The 17,000-nt window shown below is 41.5% G+C and overlaps 1 protein-coding gene across 1 annotated transcript; it reads right to left on the reverse strand.

Annotated features, from left to right (window-relative positions):
* Positions 1 to 3,549: 3,549 nt before the first annotated feature.
* Positions 3,550 to 6,737, reverse strand: LOC308297828 (uncharacterized protein; the record flags this gene model as incomplete). Its single annotated transcript, XM_080741395.1, has 2 exons — positions 6,523 to 6,737; positions 3,550 to 4,448 (listed from the first exon to the last, which is right to left on the reverse strand). The coding sequence occupies exons 1-2, from the start codon at positions 6,677 to 6,679 to the stop codon at positions 3,550 to 3,552; spliced, it is 1,056 nt and encodes a 351-aa protein (XP_080597521.1). The 5' UTR covers positions 6,680 to 6,737.
* Between the last annotated feature and the right edge of the window lie 10,263 nt (positions 6,738 to 17,000).

A 17,000-nucleotide genomic window follows, 5' to 3' on the forward strand; every position in this document is an offset into this window, starting at 1 on the left:
CGAACAAAAACAAGACATTTTTGAGTGTGACTGTGAAGCAAGATTAGATTAGAGGTTCTTCTCAGTGTTATGCCTTCACTCTGTTGTCACCTGGTGAATGTGCATGCTTTTGGTTCAAGAGGCCGTTTATTTATACTCGTCTGTGACGCGGCATCAACAATCGCAAACGCGCTGATTGCCTACTGTACTGCACTGTGTACATTTCGGTTTCCATGGAGATCTACAAAACCGCACGGCGCCGTAGCCACGCCCCCAACGTACGCAATGAGGGAGGGGGGGGGGGGTGGAGGAGAGACGCGGCTTCTGATTGGCTGAAACCGGGGTCGGTTGTGTTCGTTTCGAAAGTTCAAGTTGAAATTAACCGAGATCTGAAGTAAACAAACAGTCTGCGGTAAAACATACAGTGAGTGCCTGGTATAAAGTAACCAAACACATTTACTCAAGTACTGTACAGTACAATTTTCGGGTAGGGCGGTAGGCCTACTTTTAGTTTTGCTTTACTACATGAGTAGGCTATTTCCAATTTTCAGTATTTTTACTTCTACACCAACACATCTGGCCATCGTCAAAGAAAAGGGAAAACAGCGCCCTCTGTTTTGTTCCACGTAGCACTATAGTATCTATCTGCTCTTGAGAGATAAACAGTCTTAAGCTGCATTCACACTGCAGATATATAGTTGAACGTTTAGCTTGCTTGGTCAATGTTATCTCAATGGAAACCAGCTTTAAAGCTTCCAAACCTTCGTTTGGTGTGTGTCCTGTATCTTTAAAGCTGGTTTCCATTGAGATAACATTGACCAAGCAAGCAAAACGTTCAACTATATATCTGTAGTGTGAATGCAGCATTATGCTGCATTCACACTACAGATATATAGTTGAACGTTTTGCTTGGTAATTCAATGTAATCTCAATGGAAACCAGCTTTAAAGATAGAGGATATGCTCAGAACAAAGCTTTGAAAGCTTTAAAGCTGGTTTCCATTGACATTACATTGAATTACCAAGCTAAACGTTCAACTATATATCTGTAGTGTGAATGCAGCATTATGCCTCATTCACACTACAGATATATAGTTGAACGTTTTGCTTGCTTGGTCAATGTTATCTCAATGGAAACCAGCTTTAAAGATAGAGGAGATACACAGAACAAAGCTTTGAAAGCTGGTTTCCATTGAGATAACATTGACCAAGCAAGCAAAACGTTCAACTATATATCTGCAGTGTGAATGCAGCATAAGGCTAGTCAATCTAAGGTTTGACCCAAAAGAAATTGCAATTAATGGTTCAAGGTTTTTTATGATCCTTAGGGTCATCCAAATAACATATTAAAAGCTGTGAATTATATATTTAGTGGATCAAGGTAAATTTAGGGGGTTCAAGTTTGGGTCCATTCACTTAGTATACAGGAAAAAAAGACCCCCCAAAAATCTTCTTTAAGTAGCATGTGAGGGGGTCTAACTAGGGTTTTTTTTTCTTTTTTCGTTTTGCACAAAAAGCATTCGTCTGGTTAGAAACGGTCGGACACCACAAAACGGAGCTGACTCCAGAAAAGTGATGACTCATCACTAAACCATAGTTCTATGGGTCCGTTTTTAGCCCAAGGAATGTTTTTTGTGCAAAACAAATGCTTGCAATGGATTCAGAATCATGAAAAACCCCTAGTTAGACCCCACACATGCCATGCTACTTAAAGAAGATTTTTTGGGGGTCTTTTTTCCTGTATACCGGTAGTAAGTGAATGGACCCAAACTTGAACCCCCTGAATTTACCTTGATCCACTAAATATATAATTCACAACTTTTAAGGATCATAAAAAACCTTGAACCATTACTATTGCAATTTATTTTGGGTCAGGCCTAGCCTGACACTCAGCCTAAATTGACATTTCGTTATCGCCAAACAAAAAAAATTAAAGGGGTGTGGCTAGCGATTCAGAGTCTGGAACTAGGCTAGGTCAGGCCCTTTTTTAGCTTAGATTGACTGGTCTATAGTAAAAATAGTAAAAAGATTCACGGAAACTGGGGGTAGAAATTCTCCTCTGCCAACAAAATGATGTCATACTTAACAGCCCCATAGTAATAGTTAGGCCTAAATATAGTTAGGTGCTAAAATACTTGCAATCAATGTAAAAGAATATTTGAGATTTTTGCTAAAGCAATGACATTTTTTAATTGTATCTACTGTAAAAAATAACTGATAAAATGTAACCACTTGAACCCTATAGTCTTAGAAACCTTGACTTGAGTTTCATCTGTACTTTGAAAACTTTTTTTCACGTCTACTTGGAAGTTTGCTGAGAGAGTTGACTAAAGACTAAATCAAAAAGTGGATGTTGTTGGCTTACGTTTGGGGGTGATGGACAGGGACTTGCTGGCCATTAGGAAAAGCGGGACAACTCCCGAACGGCCGGTTCATTCCCGGCCGGTCCAGGCCGGCCATTAGGAAAAAAATCATACAAGGCTGTCGCACAAAAGTAGTGAAAACTGCAGATCTAGTTTAAATCATTTTTAAAATGGTTTTGGACATGCAAGGTTTCCACCCGACAATGACGAAATATAACTCATGTAATTGGCCCACTGGCTTGTCATGATCTGAAATGGCAAATCTTTGAATAGCAGAGAGATCTCTCTCTATAGCATGCAATGAGGGCCTCTACAACTCTTTTTCCCAGGCTGAATCAGGGGCCCAGCACGTCCCTGGTGATGGAGCAGTTGGACAAGAACAAACTGTCCTCACCTGACTGTATGCATACAAACAATTGTCCAGACAAGCTTTTGCTGTTAATGGCTAGGTCTGGGTGACCTGCTACAGTACATTTAGCTATGGTGGCTATCCCCAAAGTTGATTTATTTTCATGCTTTATTTCAGCTAGATATAGTGAACAGAGAGACAGGAAGAGCAGGAGAAAATGAGGTCATCTACAATGCGCTAGACCCCTGGGAGATAGATTGCTGAGGTGAAGCGCAACAGTTTTCAGCTCCCAGTACACACACACACACACACACACACACATGTATATATATAATTGTATCAAGCCCGATTCTCCCCGGATTAACATTACCTGAGGACCCCAGGTAAAGTGTAAAGATCACAGAGGGGTTTTTAATCCCGTGCAAATCGTCCATGTCTGTAATAATCACGGATGTAGGGGAATCTGCCATAATAATCACAGGGGAGGTGGGGTAAAGATTACTTTACCCCACGTCCTCAGGTAATGTTAATCCAGGGAGAATGGGGCTTTAGACAAAAATGGAGAACAGTATAAGTACAGGTATAGTCAATACGATAGAAATGTATTACAGTTACAGTACAGTTAAATCACCCTGCCTAAAAGGAACACCCAAAATAAGACCTTATACATTATTTTTTACATTTACATTTTAAGTCCTCTGTATTTAATTAATCCACACACACACACACACACACACACACACACACACGCACACACACACACACACACACACACACACACACACGAAAAGTAAAGTAGAAGTACTGCAGTGAGGATGTATGCCTTTGCCAACCAGTTGCAGTTTCATTCAACACCATATCATTTTAATGCATCCATGGTTTTACTCACTACAGCACAGGCATTGAACAGGCAATTGGATACAAATGGACGTAAGTTTGTAGGATTGCCCAGCAACACTGTATGAGTCTCCGTGTGTGCTTTCAGGTGAGTGATGGAAATACAATATTTACCACACTCGGCACAAGTGAAGACTTTTTCACATGATCGATTCCTTACGTGTTTTTCGAACAAAAACTTTCGAACAAAAACCTTTCCACATTCAGCACAGGTATATTCACCTGCATGATAGTTCATGTGTGTGTTCAAAACACGGAGTGAAGCATAACCTTTGCTGCAAACTGTACAATTAAAGGGCTTTTCCCCTGTAGGACCTGTATGCGTCCTCATGTGTCGTTTCAGAAGACTGGTGTAACTAAACACTCTGCCACACTCTGTGCAACGGCAGCTCTTCTTCCCTGTGTTAGTCCTGTTGGATGGAGTTTGCTTTGATGACTTCAGGTCTTGGTCCTCCCTGGTCTCCTCCCAGAAATCACTGTCTTCAGCGTCAGATTCAGAACGGCGTGAAGAGAGGAGCTGGTCACCAGTTGGTTGTGATGCTCCGCAGTCCCCTACATCAGCTTGTGTTTTCGTGCGTTCAGTTGAGGTGCTGGCTAGAGGCTCTGTCTCTCTGTCTTCATCATCTTCCCTTTTCACTGCTAGCAAGGTCAACGTTGACCCGGCAGCCTCCTCTGGTCTATGAAGGAACTCATGCTGTTCCTCTTTAATCTGTGGAGGTTCTAGTTTCACCTGGACCAGACTGGGAACACTCTGCCGCTGTTCCTCTTTAATCTGTACTAGAGGCTCCAGTTTCACCTGGACCAGACTGGGACTCCTCTCTTGCTGGTAAGGAGAAACCTCCTCAGGAAGGAGTGAGAGACCTAGGAGAAGAGAGGAGGTAGAGAGTAACTGTGTGTTTTATGATTGGATCAGATTGATTCCCCTAACACATTGGTTTGTCTTGTAATGTTTTATATTGTCTGTTTACAAATTCACAATTATATAGTCTCACTTTATAAAAAAAAGGGATGAAACGTGTTGTGTAACGGATCTAATCCATTTTACCTCTAACTAATACTTAGTCCAGTGGTTCTCAAACTTGGGGTCGGGACCCCAAGTGGGGTCCCCAAATTATTGTGTGTGGTCCTCAGATGATTAACTTAATGTTATTTTTTTTGTCTCACTCAATGGTAAATGAACCAACACACTGTATACGTGTATACAGAGTATCTGCACCTTTATAAAGTGACAATTTAAGGACTTTAAAGACTGTTTTAATACCAAACTGGCCAAACTGTCAAGTATTAAGTAAGCAAGAGGCGAACATTGTGAAAATAGCTCTCAACGCCTCGCAAAGTGAGGCGTTGTGAGCATGTACATCATCTATTTTCACAATATTTATCTGGAACCAAGTCACATTAAATGTAATACCTAATTTCTAGTGATTGTCAGGGTGGGGGTCCCCAGATCAAATATGTTCATTTTGGGGGTCACTGCCTGGCAACAGAGTCTTATGCACACCTAAGCTTAGCGATGGGTGCGTAGGCGGGGGTCAACATGATTTCAAACATGCACAAGAAGTCACTGCCTAAAAAGGTTTGTGAACCCCTGACCTAGTCTATTGAGAAACCTGGCCACTAAATTAAATTCCACTGTCTGGACGTCATCATCAGTATTTAATGATTGTTTTTTAGATCTGCGGTGGGAAAGAGAGTCAACACACAATGCATGTGTGAATATTTACAACTGTCTATGTCTAGATGTGTGTAAGTGTGCGTGTGCGTGGTGTAGAGCCCTGCAAGCCCGACGGGACCCGACCAGGGCCCGGCCCGGCCCGCCAAAACGGGCCGGGCTCGGGCTCGTTTAGAAACTCACCAACGGGCCTAGGGCCGGGCCCGGGCTCAGAACCATGCTCAGAACATTTCGTGCTGTGAATTTCACACATGACGTCTCTGTGTGTGCGCTTAGAATGGAGTGTGGTGTGTGTGAGTGAGTGCTGCCTGCCTGCCTCCCATAGCCTTCTAGGCTAATAGCCTTCTAGGCTATGGGCTCTATCCGTATCTATAGCAACAAGGGCTCTGATTGGTCGTGACATGAGTACATTAGCCAATGGAGAGCCGCAACGAGCCGAGGGCGACGGCTTTTCTTCTCACACAAGTCTACTCTGCGTGTACATACACACCGAGACTAGAACATTAGGAGCACTACTGTAGTTTCACCCATTTCACCGTCATTTCTCAAATAAATCGCCCTGTAATGATTCCCCGACCTCCCGAGTCCCGTATCAGTTACGGGATGCGTGCGTGCGTCTTTACACTTTAGTACTGGACGATACTCTGTATTTTACGAGATGGTTTGAAACCACGGGCGGCAAGCCGACAATAATATCAATATCTAATTGCTGTGAAGATATACAGTAACATAACAAACGGTGGGTGGAGGAAGATTTCTTGCGTTGTGATGTGTGTGTAATTACTTGCTGTGCTGTTGTGTTGTGTTGACTTCTTTCTTGTAATCAGAGCGCAAGACGAGCACAGCTATAGTATAGAGGGCTGTACATACGTCTCTCAGTCTCCGTCCTCTCCGACCATAGTTTTCGTCGGAAAGTTTCGACTTTCTGACGTGCGTGCAGCTTTCCGAACTCAAATTATGAGTAATCCTTTTCAGAAGTTGCAAGAGATGTCATTTTGTAGTTGAACTGGACCTTTCCGACGCAAATTTCGGTGGTCTGTGACAGTATGGACTCCCCTTGAGAGTGCAGCTGCAGCGCACAGCAGTGAAAGCCACGCACACAAATAATTAATTAATAATAAGGCTACGGGCTTCGGGCCGGGCTCGGGCTTTAAATAGCGGCACCAAACGGGCCACGGGCCGGGCCTGGACTGAAGTCCACGGGCCAGGGCCGGGCCCACATTTTAGGCCCGTGCAGGGCTCTAGCGTGGTGTGGTCACTCACAGCCTGCCTCAGTCTCAGTGCTCTTGTCCTCCAGGGTGAAGATGGGAGCCATGCAGCCATCAGTCCTCCAGGGGGCAGCAGAGCTCAGGGAGGAATGCATGTGGCACTGAGGGGACATGCTGCGACTGGACACACAGCCATCACTGTTGGTGGACATCTGCTACGCAAGCGCGCGCGCGCACACACACACACACACACACACACACACACACACACACACACACACACACACACACACACACACACACACACACACACACACACACACACACACACACACACACACACACACACACAAATTCAAAGGGCTTTATGGTTGCATTGCCAAAGCAGAACAAAATATGTACAAGTGAAAAGAGTGTAACAGTTTTCAGGCATCAAGGTTACATGCAGGCAGAGCAGGGATATATATAGGCTACACAATGGTTTTTAAGGTGGTTGGGTTCCATTTTACATTCTTCTCCTATCACAGCAGCTCACGAATCTTGATGCTGTGTTTGCACATTGTTTTAATTAACCCAGCAGCAGGCTTGGGAGTTTTTCCATCATTGGTCTCTCACACACACACACACACACACACACACACACACACACACACACACACACACACACACACACACACACACACACACACACACACACACACACACACACAATTCAATTCAATTCCACACACACACACACACACACACACACACACACACACACACACACACACACACAATTCAATTCAATAAGCTTTATTGGCATGAGAAAACATACGTTTACATTGCCAAAGCAGAAGTGTACACAATACAATATAATCAGAACAAAATATGTACAGGTGAATACAGCATTCATGCATCTCACACACACACACACACACACACACACACACACACACACACACACACACACACACACACACACACACACACACACACACACACACACACACACAGCACACAGCGCACGCAGACAATGCAGACAGACACACACACACACACACACACTACACAGTCATAATGAATGGAAATATTGGGCTTAAAATAAAGGCCTTACCTTTGGACGCTCTGTTTGTGTACACACACACACACACACACACACACACACACACACACACACACACACACACACACACACACACACACACACACACACACACACACACACACACACACACACACCAATTCAAAGGGCTTTATGGTTGCATTGCCAAAGCAGAACAAAATATGTACAAGTGAAAAGAGTGTAACAGTTTTCATGCATCAAGGTTACATGCAGGCAGAGCAGGGATATATATAGGCTACACAATGGTTTTTAAGGTGGTTGGGTTCCATTTTACATTCTTCTCCTATCACAGCAGCTCACGAATCTTGATGCTGTGTTTGCACATTGTTTTAATTAACCCAGCAGCAGGCTTGGGAGTTTTTCCATCATTGGTCTCTCACACACACACACACACACACACACACACACACACACACACACACACACACACACACACACACACACACACACACACACACACACACACACACACACACACAATTCAATTCAATAAGCTTTATTGGCATGAGAAAACATACGTTTACATTGCCAAAGCAGAAGTGTACACAATACAATATAATCAGAACAAAATATGTACAGGTGAATACAGCATTCATGCATCTCACACACACACACACACACACGCGCACACACACACACACACACACACACACACACACACACACACACACACACACACACACACACACACACACAGCACACAGCGCACGCAGACAATGCAGACAGACACACACACACACACACACACACACACTACACAGTCATAATGAATGGAAATATTGGGCTTAAAATAAAGGCCTTACCTTTGGACGCTCTGTTTGTACACAGCAGGTCAAACTGTGTGTGACTAACTTTGTCTTGCCTTAGATAGCGTTCTCTCTCTCTTTAGTCTCGAGCAGTAACTAAACAATACCAGATGATATTGATGGAAAGGCCAAAGAGAGAGAACAGATGTACAAATCAACAACAATAATCATGTCTAGCGTCGCAACACGATTGTTTTGTAGACACAAACAAATCTACGTTCCCACACGAACATCATGAGCAGTGCACAGAATTCGGTGCGTTCCGTTAATATGTCCGTGTGGGAACGCGGACATGAAGTCCTATGCTTGGAGTTCCGGCACACAAAACAAGTCTGTTGTTTTTCTTTCTTTACTTTGTTTGTAAAGTCCTACTCGAGTGAATGCCCCGACCTAAAGAAAATAGCAATACTAATAAAACGAACAAATAAAATATACCTTAAAAGATCAGCTGCTCTAATGTAGACCACAAACTATGGGGGATTATTCTTGTTAATAACAACAGTGTTATTTCATGTTTTACCACAACACTGGAGTTGGTCTTTCTACTGGTCTACTGGAAAAGAGAGCATTGTGGAAAAGCTTATTTTCTTCATAGTTATTCTCTGAGGTGCATTAATTCCTGAACCATCTTGTTATTTCTTTTTATGGAGTTTGTGAAGTTTTGGGGGATATATAACAATGTTTTAATTTTAATTGTATTGATTTTTTCATCATTTACGTTTACATCTGGTTGAAACCATGGGCTATATGTGTTTTAGGGTTCATTTAATACACCCAAAAGGATTCAAATATAGCCTATATTTGACAGTAATGCATCCACACACACGCACGCACGCACGCACGCACGGAGGAGGAGTTTAGGTCTGATCTACACAGTTTAAACAGGGTGATCTCAAATGACCATCACAGCCCCCAAACATTGAAATTGAATTACCGTTGCACCAATGATTGGGATTTGGGAAAGGGGAAGATGTCCGACAATGAAGAGCTGGATTCTCTGGATGACCTGAACAAAATTGGTCTTGACAAAAGGATTGTATTGTATTGGCTGTAGGCTATTACAGAAATTGTTAGATTGAATGTATGTAGGCCTATTGTTACCTCATTTTTTTAACTTGTATTTGTATTTTATAATGTATTACAATTAAATGGTTGCGCAATGGTGCGTGAAGCTCATGGCGGTGTGGCAACGAAACTAGCAGAATGCGGCGCTGTGAGCTTGTAGATCTGCTATTTTCGGCTTGCTGAACCCGGAAGAGGAGGAATGTGATCCTGGAAGTGCATTAGTTGTCTCCTTTCAAATGATGAGATCGTGTGATTTAAATTTATATGTGATTATGTGGTCGTCTAAATAATGCATTCATTGCCTCGTATTCATAACAACAACGACGACCGTCATGTTTCAGGGCTATCTTTCAAGTTAAATTATCGGCAAATCATATGTCTTTTTTTTAAAGGCTATATGTTTTGGATGTAGACATGTAGCCTAGCTTACGGAGTTCCTTTGGCTGTATGTGTTAGTGGACAGGTCGTGCATCTTTTTTGTATAAAAAATAGCAGACCTACAAGCTTACAATGTGACTGATTCCAAATTAACTGATCTGCTTTCATGTATCAATTTTAGTTGAATTTCTCAAGAGAAGGAATTAACCTTTTGGATGACACCCACAAGGGTTTAACAGTAGGCACCCCCCCCCCCCCAGACCTTTCAGCAGCAGATGGAGCTATGGAAGACACAGCAGGGGGACGCGTTGGTACATGATTAATCTTTTCATTTAATGATAGTATAAAATATGGCTTAAGTGATTCATTAGCGTTATGGTGCCAGAGGTGAAGCAGTAGCCAGGGGATGGAATAACTGTGATCTGATGTTCCAAGTTCTCTGAACAGGAGAGTTGACTCACTGCTCTCACCACAAGTAAAGCTTATCTCTGCATAAGGCTGTCACAATTATGACATAATCGTCTAATCCTAATTATTTGAGGTAATCGCAATGATTTCGTCATATTCATTTCCATGTTGAGAAATGTTAATATAGTTACAGACACTTTCAAAAAGTAGTGGAAATACATCGCGTTGTGGAGCTTGTAGATCTGCTATTTCAACTATCAATGTTATTTTTTAAGTATAAAATCAGACCTGCCAACCTGTACGCATTTTGCGTAGTAAACACTAATTTTTAGTCTCTGTACGCAGGTATGCAAACTCCTCTAACGGCTACGCATTTTCAGGGGATGGTAACACAACACATTCTGCGTTGTGTTGTGGCTCAAAGTGAGGCAAACATTTTTGCTTCGTCCCGTGTAGTTCCTCCCAGGCACCATAAGCAACGTATAGGTAGCACCAGGTCTCAGGATCTTACAGTGTAGTTTCTCAGCGAAGAAGAATGTAAGCTGGCTGCCGACCCCTATATAGTCCGGGAGGCAGGCCCAGCCCTCATAATGTCCTCTGCTAACTTTTTTTCACTATTATTTCCTGTTAGCATATACCTTGGGCCATCACAAGTTCATACTGAACACCCCCAACTCGGGGCCGTTTGGTCGCAGGGGCCCAAAAACCCATTTTTTGGTACCTGTCTCTGGCGAAATTATGTAAATGTATAAAATAATTCACTAAAATTACATACATTGTCACACACGTATGAAATTTGGTATGGAGTATCCTGACACATAGGGGTAAGTGGCGAAATAGGATTATAGTGCTTACTACCAATGTATTTTAAGATATCACCCTCAACATCCCCAGAAACACAATAAAATTGCTGTCCGCTTGACACATTATCATCAAATATGATCATTTTCAAGCAGGTTATAGGTGAATATAATGACCTCTACTGTATATAGAACACTTCCCACATTCATAAGCTTCAATTTGAGCCCAAGATGATCTTCTCATCTTGAGAATTACTGTTTATGTAGCCAAAATACTGCACTATACCTCAAAACGGAGAAAATATAATATTCAGTCAGTAGCTTTACAGAAGCCTAGAATCCAACAATGGGTTCACAAGTACTGCTGTTTGAAGTTATAAACATGAAAAATGAGTACTAGCAGGGAAGTAAATGTTGTTAAATGTTATTAAAAATATGTTTCATATGCACAAAATAGCTCTTTGCAATACAAAAATCAAACATCGGTTCGACGTGGAGCTGTGAATCTGAGCAGCTATATCCTGTGTGTGTGTGTGTGTGTGTGTGTGTGTGTGTGTGTGTGTGTGTGTGTGTGTGGGGGGACAGGTTATTTAGACAAACTGTACTGTACTGTACCTTACTGTACTGTACCTTACTGTATTGTACCTTACTGTACTGTACCATACTGTACCTAAATGTACTGTACCTTACTGTACTCTATCTTACTGTACTGTACCTTACTGTACCTTACTGTACTGTACCTTACTGTACTGTACTGTACTCTACGGTAAGGTAGAGTAACTGTACCTTACTGTACTGTACTGTATCTTACTGTACTGTACTGTACTGTACTGTACCTTACTGTACTGTACTGTACTCTACCGTACTGTACCTTACTGTACTGTAAGCTCAGAGTGGAGCATGTAAGCACTATAAGCCTATACTACTATAAACACTTTTGACCACAACAAATAGTGTAAAAGCGATAGCTTGTTTTGTTCAAAAGTGTTTTTATTTTTCATGAATCCGGTACTAGTTGTTGTTACAAACACAGACAAGCCATCAATCACACTCTGCTAAACAGATGTTATGCTTTTATGTATTTTGCCAAGTCCCGGAAAAGATGCCCTGTGATTGGCCATTACAGTCACTTTGACTGGCACTTGTGCCGAATACTCACCCCAAAACATTATTTATGAGATTGTGGTGGCTTGTGTGGGACAACCAAGGCATGGATGTGTTTGTAATGACAACTAGTAACACACTCATGAAAAAGAAAATCACTTTTGAACAGTAGTGTAAAAGTGATCTCTATGCTATGAGAGCTGCCGGGTTCTGCTGTGGAAACTGGACAACACCATTTCTACCTAATAGACCCCATGGTCTTTTGGGATCAATATAAGTAGGAAAATTAGCATAGAAGTGATTTATTTAGGGCGGAGTTGTCCTTTAAGTTATACAAGTAGATGAGTGGAACTATGAACTCATCACCATACCCCTTTCCCCCCATCAACCATAGTAGATGAGGGATGCAGTATGTTGGTGGTTGGTAGGTAGTTAGATGAGGGATGCAGTATATGGTGGTAGGTAGTTAGATGAGAGATACAATATGGTGGTAGATAGGTTGGTAGATGAGAGATTCAGTATGGTGGTAGGTAGGATGTTAGATGATGGATGCAGTTTTGTGGTAGGTAGGTAGGTAGGTAGGTAGGTAGGTAGATGAGAGATGCAGTATGGCGGTAGGTAGGTACAGTAGTTAGATGATGGATGAAGCATGGTGGTAAGTAGGTAGGTAGGTAGTTAGATGAGGGATGCCGCATGGTGGTTGGTAGGTAGTTAGATGAGGGATGCAGTATGGAGGTAGGTTGGTAGGTATTTAGATGAAGGGATGCTGTATGGTGGCAGGTAGGTAGTTAGATGAGGAATGCAGTTTGGTGGTAGATACTGTAGGTAGTTAAATAAAGTATGCAGTATGGTGGTAGGTACAGTAGGTAGTGCATCTGTAGACCACTTTAGTGCAACTGTAGAATGCTTTAGTGAATCTGTAGATCAAGTGCATCTGTAGTCCACTGTAGTGCATCTGTATACCACTGTATGCATCTATAGACCACTGTTCTCATATGTAGACCTCTGCACTCGAGGTATCGGTACTCGCCCCGATACCAGCCTATTTTGCTGTACTCGTACTCGTCCGATATTGCTCACAGCAGTGCCAGTCCATATACCATTTTGTCCTAAGACACAGTTTTGTGTATGTTAGTTCAACTAATGAACAGTGTTTTAACCTTCTCTCACTCTAGGCATGACAACATAATTATTTAAAGCATTTTATTTTGGAGCGCCACACACAAGCACACGTAACTTACAGTATCGGTATTCGGTATCGGCAAGTACTAAATTAAGTACTCATACTTGTACTTGGTCAGCAAAAAAGTGGTATCAGGACATCCCTACACTGTACTACAGTACATAGACATTATTCCTGGCCCATTGCAGGAGGGACGCCCCGCTCCCAACTACCCAGTCAGTCTACAGGGTACTTCCTGGTTCTGTCAGGCATGCATGCATATGTTAAGTCAAATTATTTCCCTCAACTTTTATCTCGTTTTTTTAGCTCTACTGTACTGTACTATCACAACTGCCCCCCACTGGGGGCCCCAAGGCTGAGGAATATCTTGCCCCTACACGTCAGAGCTGTACAGTCAATTGGTATTTTTCATCTTTATCAATCAAATATAGTATGCCTTTCCTTTACTGGTGCTGATGTTTTCTTTTTGTTCCTTGTATTCTTCTTTGTATTTTATGCTGTTATCTTTTTATTATATTCTATTTGTTTTAACCTGTGCAGCACTTTGCGCGACCTGATCATGTTAAATGTGCTTTATAAATACATTTTGAGTGCTGAGTTGAGATGCAGTATACTCTAGTGATCTATACAGTAGATACGGTACAGTGGTCAATGTATGTGGTCTATAGATACAGTACAATGGTCCATATATGAGGTACAGTGGTCTATAGATGCACTACAGTGGCCTAGAATAGATGCAGATCTCATGCGGCTATTTCTTTTTTCATACCTCTCTCCCACAGGGGAACTTTTGCTATACTGTATTATTATTGTATTGCAAAGAGCTATTTTGTACATATCAAACATATTTTTAATACCATTTAAAAACATTTGCTTCCCTGCTAGTATTCATTTTTCATGTTTATAACTTCAAACAGCAGTACTTGTGAACCCATTGTTAGATTCTAGGCTTCTGTAAAGCTACTGACTGAATATTATATTTTCTCCGATTTGAGGTATAGTGCAGTATTTTGGCTACATAAACAGTAATTCTCAAGATGAGAAGATCATCTTGGGCTCAAATTGAAGCTTATGAATGTGGGAAGTTTTCTATATACAGGAGAGGTCATTATATTCACAATAACCTGCTTGAAAATGATCATATTTGACGATAATGTGTCAAGCGGACAGTAATTTTATTGTGTTTCTGGGGATGTTGAGGGTGATATCTTAAAATACATTGGTAGTAAGCACTATAATCCTATTTTGCCACTTACCCCTATGTGTCAGGATACTCCATACCAAATTTCATATGTGTGTGACAATGTATGTAATTTTAGTGAATTATTTTATACATTTACATAATTTCGCCAGAGACAGGTACCAAAAAATTGGTTTTTGGGCCCCTGCGACCAAACGGCCCCGAGTTGGGGGTGTTCAGTATGAACTTGTGATGGCCCAAGGTATATGCTAACAGGAAATAATAGTGAAAAAAAGTTAGCAGAGGACATTATGAGGGCTGGGCCTGCCTCCCGGACTAATATTGAATGATGTTTAGGGTGAAGTTTGGCTTAGGATTTGAATGAAGCTTGTAATGTGCTGCTTTGAATGAAGGGCTCATTACCTGGCTTGTGTTACTCTTTCAGATTGTTTGCCAAATACTTTGGTGCTCAGTGAACGGCTCGTGGTGCCCCAAACTGGATTCGCCTACAGTATACAGTAGATGGGACTCGCTGTGGGCTTGAGAAGGTAGGCTGATGGCAAAGTTTTGGGGTTTGGTTTTCAATGTTGGTCTGAAAAGATTGGATGGACATCAGCCTGGATATTATGTTGGGAGTGGAACTTGTGTTTTATTGTGGAACAGTATGCCATAAACAATTAAATCAAGCCTTTATTTATGCAGGAAAGTCAAACCACTTTACAAATTCTAAAAACAGAAAAAGAGAATAAGAGAAACACATTGATTTAATATTTCAAATCCTTCTAAGGTTTTTTCGAAAAAAAACTATGTTTCTATGTCAGTGGTGATCAAACATTTTCACGTGAAGGACACCCAAAATGATATGTATTTGGCCACGGACCCCTGTCTCAAAATATTTTGTATCAGGGACCCCCCCAGAAGCAAATAGTTACAAATGTTCACCTTAAAAAATAGATATTCAAAGATCTGCCTGCAGCAGTCACCACGGACCACGCAATGACGAGCAGAGATGAAGCTTTGCATTTCACGTAGGGGGAAGCTTTTCTTTGACTAATCACGCCGAATGAAAATTCAAATGGTTTCAATCTATATTGACTCAATAGTGCTCTTGAAGGCAAACTGAGCACGGCGACTGGAAACAAAAGGAGGGGAAGGCCAGTGTGGTTTGAACGCTGTACGGCGGGGAGGGTTTACTTCATCTGAATCCTTCACGCTCCGCTGTGGCGGAGGCTGTATGTATCGTCGTACGGGTGGGTTGCCATAGCAACTGCAGTGTTTTTGACAGCAAATTTTGATTTAGTTTTAGTTATAGTCTTTTGAATAAAATGTCCTTTAGTTGTAGTCATAATTTATTCACCTGAAAAGTTTTTGTTTTAGTCTAGTTTTAGTTGACTGAATATCATAAGACTTTAGGCGACTAAATCTACAGTTGATTTAGTTGACTAAAATGAATTTTGGCAGGCTTTGATGGCATCGTAATGTTTGATTTTCCATATGGTTGCTTGCTGAAAATAGCCGATCTACAAGCTCACAACACGTCGCGCTCTGTGAGCTGGTAGATCTGCTATTTTCAGCACACAACACCGGAGAGCAACCAAACATAAAATGATTCTCTTCTCCACCAGTCCCTGTAGTTTTTATTTTTTGACGAAATTGTCAATATATTTAGTCTTAGTCATCACAGCTTAGTGTTTATTTAGTTTTTATTTAGTTTTTGTCAGTGAAAAAAACGCAGTCGACAAACATTTTTTGTCACATAGTTTTAGTCGACGAAATCAACACTGAGCTACAGGAGTAATAGTCAGGGAAGATTAGCAGAATACCTGTCAAATCTGGGAATAAATTCCTTACCAAACAATTTCTTCACCAATGTGTTGGTAAAGGTGTCTAGTAACATATCTAACAAAGATTGAAATTCAACATCCCTGGCAAAATGTTTGACAGCTAGGGTAATTCTGGGTCTCATTCACTTACTGTACACTGTACTATAAGGGAAAAAATCACTCCCAAAAATATGCTTTAAGTGGGATGTGAGGGGTCTAACTAGGTGTTTTTAATTATTCTGAATTCATTGCAAGCATTTGTTTTGCACGAAAAACATTCCTTGGGCCAAAAATGCAAATTTTTTGCATCTGATTTTGGCCCATTGAATGTTTCTCGAACATTTTGCTAGGGATGTTGAATTTCAATCTTTGTTAGATACAGTATGTTACTAGACACCTTTACTAACACATTGGTGAAGAAATTGTTTGGTAAGGAATTTATTCCCAGGGTTTTATTAAAATTCCCTGACTATAAGGAAATGGAACTCCTTCTTTTCCCTTCTTCAACACCACCCCCCTCACCCCCACCCTGTCTGTCCGGTACCTCGTCAAATGTCTTCCTTTCTCTCTCTTGACTTGTTCAGACTTGGTTAGCTGTAGTTTTGTGTGGGGAATGTTCAGGTATGCACTCGCACACACATCATCTGTCTGCCGGCTGCCGCTGTAGCAGACTACAGAACA

Source organism: Nannobrachium achirus, assembly GCF_963921795.1.
Source record: "Nannobrachium achirus genome assembly, chromosome: 14".
Classification (NCBI taxonomy): Eukaryota; Metazoa; Chordata; class Actinopteri; order Myctophiformes; family Myctophidae; genus Nannobrachium; species Nannobrachium achirus.